The sequence below is a fragment of the Danio rerio genome, chromosome 18, assembly GCF_049306965.1.
Source record: "Danio rerio strain Tuebingen ecotype United States chromosome 18, GRCz12tu, whole genome shotgun sequence".
In the NCBI taxonomy this organism is placed as follows: Eukaryota; Metazoa; Chordata; class Actinopteri; order Cypriniformes; family Danionidae; genus Danio; species Danio rerio.
Genome location: NC_133193.1, coordinates 2826545 through 2842302, shown reverse-complemented (window position 1 = coordinate 2842302; position 15758 = coordinate 2826545). Strand labels below are relative to the sequence as shown.

The following is a 15758-nucleotide window of genomic DNA, read 5'->3' as shown; positions in this document are numbered from 1 at the left end:
CGCCATTTTTTATTGTTCAAAATTAGAATAAATTCAGAATAAATTAATTTTCTTTGTGATTGTACTCGACACTCGATGTAAAAATGGTATTTAAATAAAAAATTACTAAAAACTCAACTCAACACAGACAATTCCATTAAGTAATCTCGACAAATAATAATAATAATTTAATTATTATTTTTTGTGCCAGGGTGGCACGATGGCTCAGTGCTTAGCACTGTCGCCTCACAGCAAGAAGGTCGCTGGTTCAAGCCTCGGCTGGGTCAGTTAGCATTTCTGTGTGAAGTTTGCATGTTCTCCCCATGTTGGCGTGGTTTTCCCCACGGTCCAAACACATGTGCTACAGGTCAATTGAATAAACTAAATTGGCCGTAGTGTATGAGTGTGTGTGAGAATGAGTGTGTATGGGTGTTTCCCAGCACTGGGATGCAGCTGGAAGGGCATTCATTGCGTAAAACATATGCTGAAAAAGTCGGTGGTTCATTCTGCTGTGTTGACCTCTGAAATAGAGACTAAACCGAAGGAAAATGAATGAATGAATGAATTCTGTGTCTACGTTGGCCTGTTTTATGTCTGTTCATGTGAGACCAGCACAGGCTCATGCTGAATCCCAATAAAGAAATGTGAAGTTAAGAGATCTGCGGAGTCAGACTGTATTTCTCAGGTCAGTATAAACACTGTCAGGAAGCCAGAAAAACACACTCAGCAGGAATGTCACAGAATAGAAGCTGTCATACAAAAGCCCCTTTCACACATACAGACCTTTCCGGAAAATTACCGGCAATTTTCCGGAAAGGTTGTATGTGTGAACAGGTCCTTTTTGAAAATACCGGTAAATTCGTTCTGGCTATTTTCCGGAAAGAGAAGTTGTAACATTACCGGCAATTTGCCGGAATGCTGCGCTGTGTGAATGCAGAAGGAAGATTTCCGGAATAAGCTCGTGCACGTCTAGAACGTGCTGACGTAAGACTTCTGCTTTAGCCAATCACAACAGTCAGACGCATTTACGTGCGCGCGGTTTGTGAGAATAAAAGCCTTTGAATATTTTTCCAGACACATTTAGCTGCTAGAAGTTAGTCAGATAACGTTTATATGTTCTTCTTAATGCCAAATGTGCAAATAATCATCGATAAGATGCTTATGATAAGCCGTTGTTTGTTTACCTTCAAGCTTTGCGTGTGCCCATGAAACAGCCTGTGAGCGCCTGAACACCCACATATTATGAACATCTCGACATGCGAATATGATCCAGTGAAAGTTGTTTACAATATTGATCATCAAAAGAGTTAGTAATTTAGTCAAATGTTTACAAATACAAGCGCAGCCGTTTAAAGCTCATTTGTGGTGAATGATGTCAGAATTTACCGGTATTTTGGAATGGATGTGTGAATGCTCTTTTCCGGAAAATTTCCGTAACGTCCTCGCCTGTGTGAACAGCGGTTTTTTGAATATACCAGTAAAGTCGTCCCGTAAATTTTCCGGATATTTACCGGTATCACTGTGTGAAAGGGGCTAAAGACTCATGCTTCTGGTATATGTTAAAGCAGGGGTCACCAACATGGTGCCCGTGGGCACCAGGTAGCCCGCCAGGTTCACATGAGTTGCCCGCGGGCCTGCTCTAAAAATAGCTCACCATAGCACCACATGAGTAAGCTGCATCTAAAATTTTTACAGGTAACGTTATTCTTTTTAACATCACACTTGCATTGGTGTAAATTTCAAAATTACTTTAAGTTATATATTAAAAAAAAAACTTTAAAAACGATTTCAGACAAATGAAGTGTTGCATATTGATATTTATCTAACTTGTTAAATCATTGTTGACAACTACTGTGAGAAATCATTAACATGATCAATCTCTCACATAGATGAATATTATTAATTATTAATAATAACTTATAATTAAAAGTAAATTAAGAAAAATGTGTTATTTAATAACTGGTAGCCCTTCTGGTAGCTCTCAGTTTCCAAAAGGTTGGTGACCCCTGTGTTAAAGCATGCCTACAATTAAAAGCAATAGACAAAGATGCTCTTTTATTCTCACTGCTGGAAGAGATGTTAGAATGTTTATTAAAATATTAATTTTGGTCTGTCTTGTACATTAAACATTCAGGGCTCTATTTTAACGATCTAGCTGCAAAGCCTCAAGCTCATTGTGCAAAAGCATTAAGGTCGTGTCTGAATCCACTTTTGCTATTTTAAGGACTGTGCATGGTCTAACAGGGTTGTGCTCATTCACTTGAACCTGCATTTAACCAATCTCGTCTCACATTCCCTTTAAGAGTCAGTTGCGTCCCGCCATGGCGCGTTTGCTATTCACATGGCGGACTTTGTATGGAAAAACCGAACGCTTCACTAGCGAGAAAACAGTAAAACAGAGCATCTGCAGCGCGAGAATGAAGAACGAGCCTCCTCCATTCAGCCTCTTTACTTTCTCTTTCTCTTGACTTACTCCTTTACTTATGTGGATAAGGAAATGATCCACTGAAGACATCCATTAGCCTACATATTTAATTTTGTTTGTTAAGCACAACGATTTGATTCAAAAAAAGCCCTCCGAGATGAAGGCATGGAGGCAGAGGTTTTTATATTAATGCAGAAAATTAATCATTTTTGTCACATTTGAATCCTTTATTTTTTCATATGTAAAGATATTTTTGTATTGCTGTACATCCTGTGTGTATTCAGCAATGTGTAAGTGTTTAATGCGCACAAGTAACGCGCTCTGCGTTGGACTTTAGACCTGCTTTCAGCTAGTCTATTGCACAGTCTATTTTAGTTCCTCAAAATAGCAGCGCACCAACAATGCGCCTCAACACACCTCCTTTCTAGACCAGCACACCCATAAGTCCACAAAGTGGCACAAATGGATTTGCTATTTATACAATGCGGCACAAAACGGGAAAATTAGGGTTGCGCTGGTCTGAAAATAGCAACAAATCGCACCAAGCACACTTTCTGCCTTATTGCGTCGGGTGTATGATAGGGCCATAATCATTTAGCAGACACTTTTGTAAAGAAGAGTCAATACACACAACACGTGGAACTGTTAGTGCTCAGAGAATTAGGTGCTAGTGTTAAGAGAGGGGGAGGGTTTTTTATAGAAAGTGTTTCTACAGGTGGTTTGTCAAGCCCACTCACCTGTGTGAAGCACATTTTATATATGCATAAATGGTTTTTTTTTTGTTTGTTTTTGGGTGCTGATTGTAAAAAAAGTGTCTGGTGCAAATGTGCAAAACTGGTGCAGGTGTCAGTTAAAATGTCAGCAAGAAGAAAGAGTGTGTTTTCTACAGGTGGTTTGTCAAGCCCACTCACCTGCGTAAAGCACACTTCATAAACACACAATATATATATATATATATTTTTTTATTTATGAAGATATGGAGAGATTGTAATAAAGTGTCTGGTGCAAGTGTCAAAGTGTCAGCGAGATGAAAGAGTGTGTTTTCTACAGGTGGTTTGTCAAGCCCACTAACCTGTGTGATGCTTAAAGATTTAATGCTGCACCAATAATTGCCTACTGGACTTATGCTAATAAACTTGAGCTTGAACTGCTCATCTGTGTATATCAACTTGAGAGGTGCATGATAAACAAACTATGGCTGGTTGCTAGGGTGTTGCTAGGGCTTTTTTTATTTTTGTTTGCAATGCATTAACTTGACTGCTTTTATAATCTGCTTTGCATTCATTCGTTTCCTTCGGCTTAGTCCCTTATTTATCAGGGGTCGCCACAGCGGAATGATCCACCAACTGTTCCAGCATATGTTTTACACAGCGAATGACCTTACAGTTGCAACCCAGTACTGGGAAACACCAATACACACTCACATTCACACACACACACATACACTACGGCCAATTTAGCTTATTCAACTCACCTATAGCACATGTGTTTGGACTGTGGGGGAAACAGGTGCACTGAGAGGAAACCCACGTCAACACGGGGAGAACATGCAAACTCAGAAATGCCAACTGACCCAGCCGGGACTCCAACCAGAGAGCTTTTTGCAGTGAGTGCTAGTCACTGAGCTACCTTTCAGCTTGTTTAACCCAATTCAACACAATTCATGAGATTTTTGGGGGGACAACTTCATTGTGTTATGTTCAACACGCTTCAATTTGTTAAATTAATTGATTTGTGTTGAGACAACATGAATGAATCATGTGGAACCCTGCATTTTCTACAGTGTGGTTTGTTTTTGGGCTGCTCAGAAACAATACACCATTATGGCCGACTAATATAAAATGCAAACGGCTTTTATTAAACACTTAAGCTTTCAAACAGGCTCCCAATGCTGACATATGAAGAGCCCGTATTGTATGACGTTTTCTATTATTATCAAACACAGCGAACGCATCTGCTGTGGTGATATCAGTCCTCAAGTACACATTACTGGATCACACTCAGTTTCCAAGTGTGATAACGACAAATATAAAAGAATATAGCGAGAAGGAAAGCGTTAAATATTAAAGCAGATGATGTTTATTTGACAACATGGAAATTGATGACACTATTAAGAGTGTCACTGACAACAGCATGTCTATATATATACAGTATATAAATACATGTATTATTTGTAGACTTTCTGAAAATCATGCTGTGTGGACAAGAAGTTTTTTTGGAATTAATACCAACATAAACTAACGGGTGTGTGACTTTACAAATGTAGTCTAAAATGTCAATAATTATACAATTTTTTTAATAATATTATTTAAATACTTCACCCTCAGGGATCTTTGGGGCACCTGAGATGTTTCTACATGCCCAGACATTTGTGCTTATTTCAGCTACCTATTACACAGTATTGGCCAACATGTAATGTTTTGTAGTCAGCACCAACTGTGCTACAATAATATGTTAGAATTATTGATGTACATGCTTGCGTTTTTTAGGAAAAAAAAGTATGTGTGGTTAGTAGGTTTTGGAGAAAAAAATGTAGCTGAAATAAGGTTAAAAAATAAATAAAAATCACACTGAATCCGCCTGGGCGAGGCAGTGGCGCAGTGGGTAGCACGTTCGCCTCACAGCAAGAAGGTTGCTGGGTCGCTGGTTCGAACCTCAGCTCAGTTGGCGTTTCTGTGTGGAGTTTGCATGTTCTCCCTGCCTTCGCGTGGGTTTCCTCCGGGTGCTCCGGTTTCCCCCACAGTCCAAAGACATGCGGTACAGGTGAATTGGGTAGGCTAAATTGTCCGTAGTGTGTGTCAATGTGTTTGTGGATGTTTCCCAGAGATGGGTTGCGGCTGGAAGGGCATCTGCTGTGTAAAAACTTGCTGGATAAGTTGGCGGTTCATTCCGCTGTGGCGACCCCAGATTAATAAAGGGACTAAGCCGACAAGAAAATGAATGAATGCGCCTGAACAAGACTTTTGAGAAACTTGTCTTGTAGGCTAGACTATTTACTTCACAATTATGTGAAAATTATTCTGTTCTCTCATTCAAATAAAACATTACAATAATTTACATTTTGTAAAGTCTATTTCGGGTCAGCATATTGTATGCGTAGGAGTGACAAAGGTCATGAATAATTCGCAGCTGGAGAGACAAAAGACACTCCCCCACTAGCTAATGTTCACCCATCAATGGCATGTTAAAGCAATGTCCAGCTGCAAAAGCTAGCTAAAATGTGTAATGTTGAAGCTTACGCTGCTATTCTGAACCAATAATCGGAAACAGAAAGCAGTTGAAGGATGGCGTGTTTAAATCCATTATTTATCTGACTCCATTGTAATTAATCTGACTCCATTAAAGTTGTTATCATCGTTGATAAAGAGAAAGAATCTCTTCGTCTTAAAGCAGGCAAAGTTGTTTATTAAGTTACATGATCAAATATACAGACAGTAGAATGACACAAACTAACATACTGTATAAAGAAATTAGCTGTAACATGTGCACTGCTGAGCAACAAAGACAGTGAAACTGCCTTTGTTAGCATATGAGGCTACGCACTGGTGTGCGGGAGATGCAGGGTAAAAGTCATTCTCCCAGATCAACAGTTACCTTTCCCTATTATACCCTGAGCAAAGCATTGTCAAACATGAGTGAAAATCAACCCCCAAAACCAGCTGAACGTGAGAGCAAAGTTGAAGAGATGAAGTGGGGGAGAAGAACATTAACATACTCTCCTCAGGCCATGACCCAACAATAGTAAATATATTGTAGATTGAAATACAATTAATCAATGTCTCTGTTGATTTCATCACTACAACACTGAAGTCATAAACTGTCAAATGACACCAAACATGACAAAGTTTTCTGAAGGAAGAACACAAGCAGATGAATTGTGTATGGTGAAGAGCACATGGTTAACGCAAGCAAATGGCAGAGATCTGTATTGGAGGAACTCTGCCTCACCAGGAGGACCCATCCCATGCTTGGAATGTCTCAGTAGTCCTTCATTAGCATAGAAGGAAAATTATATAATATTTTCTCAGCTTGCAAATGTAATGCTTCTTGCCAATCCCCTTTGACTAAAAAGGAGCATTTAATAATATTTATTCAGTCTCTCCAGGATTTAGCAAGGATTTTCTTGTAATATTTGCAGCTTAAATTGACTTTTCTCAAAACTTAAGGTGTTACTTAATTCAATTCTTCTGTTTTACTGTGAAAAAACACACAACAAAACACAAAAATCTGGTAAAATTTATGTTAATTAATTAAAAGTAATTAAAGTAACTATTTATGCTTTAAAAATCCCTTATAAATGACAAACAAAGGCTCAGTTCAATTCTAAACAGGAAAAAATGACATTTGTCACCGACTCGGTCCCAGTCATTCCCCTCGCTGGCCAGCAGAGGCCACCATCTCCGGACTTCTAAGCATTACATCATCCATTTACCCTGATCATGCACACCTGAACTGAATCCCGCTAATGACCCACGTACCCTTTATAAGCCAGCACCAAACGCTCATTCAGTGTGAAGTCTTGTTTAGCCCCGGCCAGCATTTCTGAGCGTTATTCCTGCCTGACTCCTTGTGTATTACTCCAGCCTGTTTCTTGACTCTGCTTCGCCTTCTGCCTGCCCACGACCCACGCCTTGTATACGGACTCTGATACTCGCTGCCTGCCCACGAACCACGCCTGTTATACGGACGCTGATGTTCGCTACCTGCCCACGACCCACGCTTGGTTCACGGACTCTGATACTTGCAGCCTGCCCTCGATCTATGCCTGGTAATACTCCCTGTGTCTATTCATCGCCAGTCTTGATTCATCATAGACTGTTGCTGTTGTGTGTTTGCACGTTAGTGCATATTGTGTGTGTGAATAAGTGCTTGAGCAATAAATACTGCATAATGGATCCCTCCGTGTCAGTCTCCTCGTTACAACATTATTTATTCCTATTCATTAAAAGATACACAAATGAAACTGTGCTTCAAATGAAAAATAAATCTTTGCAACCTGATCTAAAATAAAATCACTGTAGAGACATCGCATCTTATTATATTGTTAAATTATTATATTGTTGTTGTTTTATGTCGTATTTTGACACTCCTGTTATTCAGCCGTGTTTACACTTTACAGTAATTTCACTTTTGAGAAAAAAATGAAAGGATTATTGTTCATTTGTTTCTGAGTCTTTATTTGTCATTTATAAGGGATTTATAAAGCATAAATATTCCTCACTTTAGATTAGGTCACAAAACTGCATGAAGTTGAGTTAATAAAGCATATTAATTAACTATAAGTATATGCCTGAATAATAATGTAACCACAGGAAGTGACAAATACAACTGAGGTAAGATCCAAATGCAGGTTTATTCTTCGTTAGGCAAGCAATGGTCAATACAGGTACAAACGGGTATGTGTAGACAGTCTAGAATTATATATATGTGTATATCTCTGCCTTTGCATGGCCACAGTCCTCCACTGTACCTTGGTCCCACATTCATTTCAAAGGAGCGCTACCCTGTAGCAAGATGGCGGCACTATTGACGCATTCCGTCCAATAGACAACAATAGGCCAGGCGACATCTAGTGTATATATCTATGTGCTTTTGCGCCTTGCGCTTTGCGCGTTGGTGTGCACAATCACATTGACGCCCTTTATTTAGTCACGAGGTGTTAAACGTCGACGGAAAACACGAGCAAAAAACGTCTCGGTGTGCACGGGCCTTAACGCTGTTTATTTGTACTGCTGTTATTCCCATGCTAGTTAGTAAGGTAGTAGTTGTTGGGTAGGAAGAGGGATTTAAAATAGGGTCCTACTTTATAATATGCTTTATTATATGCTAATAAAGAGTTCATATCTTAATAATAGGCAGGCAATAACCCAGTTGTAATTGTTGTATATTGTTACTTAAACTAAAGTGTTACCGCTAATGTTTCTAATATAGAGCAATAGATAGTTTTTGAGAAATTCACATAAGCACAACCCCTCAAAAAATGCATGACCTTAGAAAATATCCAGCTCACTTACTCTAAAGAAGAACTCTTCATTCCACTTCGGATCCAAAGTCTATTATTAGAAAAAGACAACAACAGAAAGAAGAAAACGTTGTGAAACATCTCTTGAGCAACTGGTGAAATGTGTATTAAACCACACACAGGCATACCTTTTTAATGGTCTTGGTTTGTAGACTGGTGATTTCCCCATTGACTGGGTCATAGAGAGAGATTCGAGTGTACGGATCACTGTAGATGAAAGGTGAACGAACAAATATTACAAAAGCAAAGCATGGAAAACATGCTTTAATGTAAACCTTATTTCTCAATATTATTTCTTAAGCATATGCAATTGTCCTGATAAATGTTCTACTTTAGTTGATAAACACAATTACTGTGCAATTAATTTACATACAGCTCTGCCTAGCTGCTCTGAGATTGGCATCATGGATGTGCAGCTGACAAATCTGCAGCAACTGCGTGATGCTATCATGTCAACATGGAGCGAAATCTCTGAGGAATATTTCCAGCACCGTGTTGAATCTCTGCCATGAAGGATTAAAGCAGTTCTGAAGGCAAAAGCAGGTCCAACCCGGTGTACCTAATAAAGTGGCCAGTGAATGTATATTATAACAATTGTAATTTACCTAAAAATGAAAAGTAATGCCTTACTTCAAAATTTTCAGTGCAAATGAGTTGCTTTGTAACTAATTATACTCAACACTGGATATGATCAACACTGATTGAAATAAATACAAGGTCTGAATGATATCTGATTAAGTATTCATATTCAGCCTATTGTCTTCAACCAATCACTAACTTAAGTCTAGCGACTCTGTTCAAATGAATTAGATGCAACTGTTTTTATTTTGGTTTTTCTTTCTTAAATATTTGTCCCTTTTCTAAGCAATCAAGTGTTACAGTAGAGGAGAGATGATATCACTGAGCGCAGATATTGATTGCATACCTACAGCTGTTATTTAGGTCAAAGTGAGCACTGCTGGCCTCCTCAAGGACAGCCAGGACAGCTGATAACACTGCCATCTACTGTCCTGAAAGGCACTCTTTCACTGATAGTGAGAAACAACCAGGACTTTCCACCGTCCCACACTTCACTGCAGGCTATGCATAATATCCATTCTTTAGCATGTAGCTGCTTGTAAATACCTTGTGTTAAACTACTTCACTAACTACTGGAAGTGAAAGTTCATCCAAAAAGGACAGATTTACCATTGCAACATTATTTACTTGCTATCACGTGATTTCAAACAATTATTATAAGATATTAAGATATAATTATAAGATATTTTGAAGAATGATGTGAAATGGTAGCCACTAATATAAAAACCTTATTGTGGATGCTAAAGGGATAGTTCACCCAAAATTGAAAAAGGTTGTACTTGTTCCAAAGCTATCTGAGTATATTTTTTTCTCTCTCTATAACACACGATGTCAAGATGCTTTGAAAAATGTTGAAAACCTGTAACCACTGACTTCCATAGAAGGAAAAGATAATTACTATGGAAGTCAATGGTTACAGTTTTCCGACATTTGTCAAAACATCTTCTTTTGTGTTTTTCCTGCTTAATGACTTTTTGATACATAAAAAAAGTTAATAAGTACACGATTTATTTGAAATATAAATCTTTATGCATTTATTTGTCACTTTTTGGCAACGGTTCTTAATTATTCTACCGTTTTGATCAATACTGTAAAACTTAAAGGGACAGTTCACTCAAAAATGAAAAATTCTGCCATCATTTACTTGTTTTAAACCGTCATGAGTTTCTTTCTTCTGTTAAAGAAGATATTTTGAAAAATGTTGGAAACCTGTAACCATTGACTTCCATAGTATTTATTTTTCCTTTTGTGGAGGTTAGTGGTTACATGTTTCTAACATTTTCTAAATATCTTCTTTTGTGTTCAACAGAAACTCAATGCAGAAAATAGTTTTTCCTGCTTAAAATGGTTGTGGAAATCATGAAACTTAACTTCACGACTCTTTGATGTATAAAAAAAAAGTAAATAAGGGCAGGATTTGTTTGAAATATATATCTTTATCCATGAATGTGTCACTTTTTGTTAATAATTCAACCGTTTTGATCAGCACAGTAAAATATTAAGGGACAGTTCACCCAAAAATGACAACTCTGTCATCATTTACTCATCTCAAACCTTTATGAGTGTCTGTCTTCTGTTCAACACAAAAGAAGAAATTGTTGGAATGTTGGAAACCTGTAATCATTGACTTTTATAGTATTTATTTTCACTTCAATTAAAATCAATTGCTACAATTTTCAAACATTTTCTAAATATCTTATTTTGTGCTCAACAGAAAATCAATGCACAAAATAGTTTAATGCTTAATGACTCTTTGATGTTTAAAAAAGTTAATAAGGACAGCATTTATTTGAAATATAAATCTTTATGCATGTATTTGTCACTTTTTGGCAACAGTTCTTAATTATTCTACCATTTTGATCAATACTGTAAAACTTAAAGGGACAGTTCTGTCATCATTTACTTGTTTCAAACCTTCATGGGTTTCTTTCTTCTATTGAACACAAAAGAAGATATTTTGAAGAATGTTTGAAACCTGTAACCATTGACTTTCAAAGTAATAATTTTCTCTTTTATGGAAGTCAATGGTAACAGGTTTCTAACATTTTTCTAAATATCTTCTTTTGTGTTCAACAGAAAACTCAATGCGAAAAATTGTTTTCCTTGCTTAATGACTCTTTGATGAATAAAAAAGTACATAAGGACAGCGTTTGTTTGAAATATATATCTTTATGCATTTATTTGTCACTTTTTGACAATTGTTCTTAATTATTCTAATGTTTTGATCAGTACAGTAAAACTTAAAGGGACAATTCTGCAAACTGTCTGTCATCATTTACTCATCATTTATTATTTCAAACCTTCATGACTTTCTTTCGTCTGTTCAACACAAAAGAAGATATGTTGAAAAATGTTAGAAACCTGTAACCATTGACTTCTATAGTATTTGTTTAACCTTCTATGAAGGTCAACACTTTTAGATTTTGAACATTTTTCTAAATATCTTCTTTTTTGTTTAACAAAAAATCAATACAGAAATAGATTTTCTTGTTTAAAGTTTTTGTGGAAATCTTATTTTCGTGACTCTTTGATGAATTAAAAAAAAGTTAATAAAGACAGGATTTGTTTGAATTATAAATATGCATTTATTTGTCAGTTTCTGGCAACGGTTCTTAATTTTTCTACCGTTTTAATCAATACTGTAAAACTCACTCAAAAATGAAAAATTCTGTCATCATCACTTGTTTCAAACCTTCATGAGTTTCTTTCTTCTGTTAAAGAAGAAGATATTTTGAAAAATATTGGAAACCTGTAACCATTGACTTCCATAGTATTTATTTTTCCTTTTGTGGAGGTCAGTGGTTACATGTTTCTAACATTTTCTAAATATCTTCTTTTGTGTTCAACAGAAACTCAATGCAGAAAATAGTTTTTCCTGCTTAATGCCTTTTTTTATGAATAAAAAAGTAAATAAGGACAGGATTTATTTCAAATATAAATCTTTATGCATGTATTTATCAGTTTTTGGCAACAGTTCTTAATTATTCTACCATTTTGATCAGTACTGTAAAAATTAAAGGGACAGCTCACCTAAAAATGACAATTCTATCATAATTTACCCTTCATTTGTTTTAAACCTTCATGGGTTTCTTTTTTCTTTTGAATACAAAAGATATTTTGAAAAAAGCTGGAAACCTGTAACCTTTGACATGCATACTATTTATCTTTCCTTCTATGAAGGTCAACGGTCACAGGTTTCTAACATTTTTCTAAATATCTTCTTTTGTGTTCAGAAAATCAATACAGAAATAGTTTGTCTTGCTTAAAGTTTTTGTGGAATTCTTGTTTTTATGACTCTGATGGTTTAAAAGGAGAACAGCATTTGTTTGAAATATAAATCTTTATGCATTTATTCGTCACTTTTTGGCAGCAGTTCTTAATTATTCTAATGTTTTGATCAGTACTGTAAAACTAAAGAGACAGTTTACCCAAAAATGAACATTCTGTCATCATTTACTCCTCATTTACTTGTTTCAACCCTTCATGAGTTCCTTTCTTCTGTTGAACACAAAAGAAGATATTTTGAAGAATGTTGGAAACCTGTAGCCATTGACATCTACGGTATTTATTTTTCCTTCTATGGAAGTCAATGGTTACAGGTTTTTAACAAGTTTCAAAATATCTTCTTCTGTTTGGAACCACTTAAGAGTGACTAAATAGTGAGTAAACTTTCATTTTTAGGAAATCTTTCTCTTTAATGGCTGTGAGTTCACATTATAATAATGATTTATTTTGTGTTCAACTTTAGATATGAACTCAAACAGGTCTAAAACAAGCAGAGGGTGAGTAAATGATAGATTTTTTAATATATGTGTGACCTATCCCTTTAACAGCAACTGCAAACCTACAATGCGAATTAGGATACTCAAAAATATGACAAAATATTCACAGAACAGCACACATTTATGCAGAAACACCGGGAAAAGACAATCTAGTCGGCTTTTTTCATGATTAAATGAAGCAGGAGTTTAATGTGACCGCTCAATCAAACACAATAATGTCTCAATAAGAAAGTCAGTCTTAATTTCATGCTGACTTCACCACTGGTATTCGTCCCTTATTCTCAGATATAATAATAAACACTGAAATTCAGTTATTAGGCTGTAAATACAGGTGTACTTTTTCTTTTTTAGAAACAGATAAAAGCCAGTATGAGCGTCTAATAATGCGGGAGGGACGGACAAATGATTTCATGTTGTCATAACAAACTGATGGTATGTGACATGTGAACACTATGCTGGTACACAAAGCAAACTACTAAACCAAGTGACCTTAAAATGTGCTAAATGGCTAAATATAAACTGTTTATCAGACAATCTTTAAAGCCATAGCCAATATATTTAATACTGGTGCATTAAAGAGTGAAATATTAAGATAAAAATAAGACAAGAAACATTTAGTTTTGACTAAGAAAGCCGATTGTTTACTTGAATTAAGATATAATGTCCCAAGTGTTGATGTTCATTGTTAAGCGGTTTAAAACACTGACCTTGCACCCAAAATATCTTTCTTGGCCAAACCAATTCCAGCAATGATTTTGACCCTTAAGATTCTGGATTCATCCTGAAAAAAAGCACAAAGATATTCCTTAAGCAACACAAATGATAAAGACAATGGATCGCTAAGTCAAGTTTTGCTGTAATATCTCCATAGTAAAATTGTTTTTTAGTAATCACTGATTAACCCTCGCAGATTAGACTGTTGTGAGGTTGTTAATTGATAATATGTGCTGTTATTTAAGCTGCTCAACAGTGTTTAACAGTGCAGAAGAACTACATTTCCCATGATGCTGCACGGAACATTCGACCAATCAGAGAGTTGCAGCATGCAAAGCGTTTTAAACGATACAAAAGTGCTTAGGGGTAGCTTAAATAATGAGCTGGTGCTGTTTTGGTCAGGGATTCATCAGAATAAACAGCAGTCAGTACAAGGCACTCGAAAAAGAAGACTGACTTTTGCTGCATATTAAATAATATTAATAATATTTAGCTCCGCCCACTCCCATGAAGCGTACAGCAAAGTGACCAGATCGAATATATGCTTAAAAAAAATTATTTATACCCATTATTTATGACATATTTTGCTATACACTTGACAAATACTGTTGTCTACAGATAGAACCAACAACTTTAGATAGATATTGTAATATATTAATATTTCTCGTCATTTTTCTTATGATCTGAGGGCGTCATTTGCAATGATTGATGGGAAATGTAGTTTTTTTTCCTTAGTAAATCAATTAAGGTCACAGTCTAATACCTCACAGTTATTCTTTTATGTACAATTTAATGTATAATATTATATATAATAATTTTTTGTACAATATTGTGATTTTCACATAGCTGGTTGGTCTGCTTAATAGTTTAAAACAATTCAATATGATAATTATTTTTTATTATTATTTTTTAATTGATTTTTATTATTAAAGGGAAAAAATAACAGGAAAACACTTCTTGAACCAGAACTAATACGCTCTATTAAACAGCCTGGGGTGCGTTTCCCAAACAACGACGTAACTCACGGCTGAACTATCATAGTACGATGCATCTTTTGGGAAAAGAACGATGTAGTGACGAGTGTTTCCCAAAACGCATAGTTCATCTGCCGCAGATCTATCGCTTGGACCATGTTAGTTACAGCGTAAAACGCCCAGAATCACGCTCTAAACGGGGCGGAGAAACTACATCTTAAGAGAAGAACCCTATCATTTCTTTGTGCAAATTATATTGTTTTACATGCACATGTAGATAAAATAAAATCCAATATTAGTTTTGGTAAAAACATGACAGGCTTTCCATATTAACCGAATTATATGTAAAAGCCACATAGAGAGCCTGTGTTTCCTTTACAAATATTATTGAGAATATGACATATCCTATTCTAAAACAAATCACTTACAAAAGCTAACACCTACTCTAATATCATATATAAATCATATGAATAAATAAATAAATAAATAAATAATGAGGCTATTTATTATAAAATGAAATGTAATATTTATTATATATTAGGAAATTAAAAAAATCCTAATTTAGTAATAATATTAATAATACTAATGATGATGATGATGATGATAATTATTATTATTTTTATTATTATGTATTAGAAATGAAAAAATTGTAATTTAATAATAATATTAATAATCCTAATGATGATCATGATGATGATGATTGTGATAATTATGATTATTTTATTATTATGTATTAGAAATGAAAAAAATCCTAATTTAATAATAATATTAATAATATTAATGATGATCATGATGATGATTATTATTATTATTATTTTTATTATTATGTATTAGAAATAAAATAAAATCATAATTTAATAATAATATTAATAATAATATTCATGATTATTATTATTATTATTATTATTATTATTATTATTATTATTATTAAGTAGGATATTGTTTATTTATTTTTTGAAAAGTCTACTTTTACAATTTGACACTTGTAAACCACAGCAGAAAGTTCCAACCAGCAGACCCGTGTCATAAACAGTACAGATACTTAATAAATAACCCACATAAATAACCCACTATAAATTAAAAGAATTAACCCATGCTTTTTGTTTTCACAAGCTTTGGAGACAGAACATAAATTCTGCTTTTAAATAATAGGTCACCTATAGCTTTCGCTTGAGGCTGTTTTTAAAATGACATCAATGTTTTCACAGTGCACAACGACGGGATCACAATTGTAAACATGAAGATCGCTAAAACTCCAGAGCTGTAGTTGCGAGTGCTCAAGT

The 15758-nt window shown here is 35.2% G+C and overlaps 1 protein-coding gene across 1 annotated transcript in view; it reads right to left on the bottom strand.

Annotated features, from left to right (window-relative positions):
* The window catches only part of nedd4a (NEDD4 E3 ubiquitin protein ligase a), a 104289-nt gene that overhangs the window by 86515 nt on the left and 2016 nt on the right, over positions 1 to 15758 (bottom strand). The window contains exons 2-4 of the mRNA XM_073930132.1: positions 13495 to 13568; positions 8555 to 8633; positions 8419 to 8457 (exon numbers count right to left, since the gene is read on the bottom strand). Coding sequence (XP_073786233.1) covers positions 8419 to 8457; positions 8555 to 8633; positions 13495 to 13568 — 192 coding nt within the window. The remainder of the gene's footprint in view (positions 1 to 8418; positions 8458 to 8554; positions 8634 to 13494; positions 13569 to 15758) is intronic.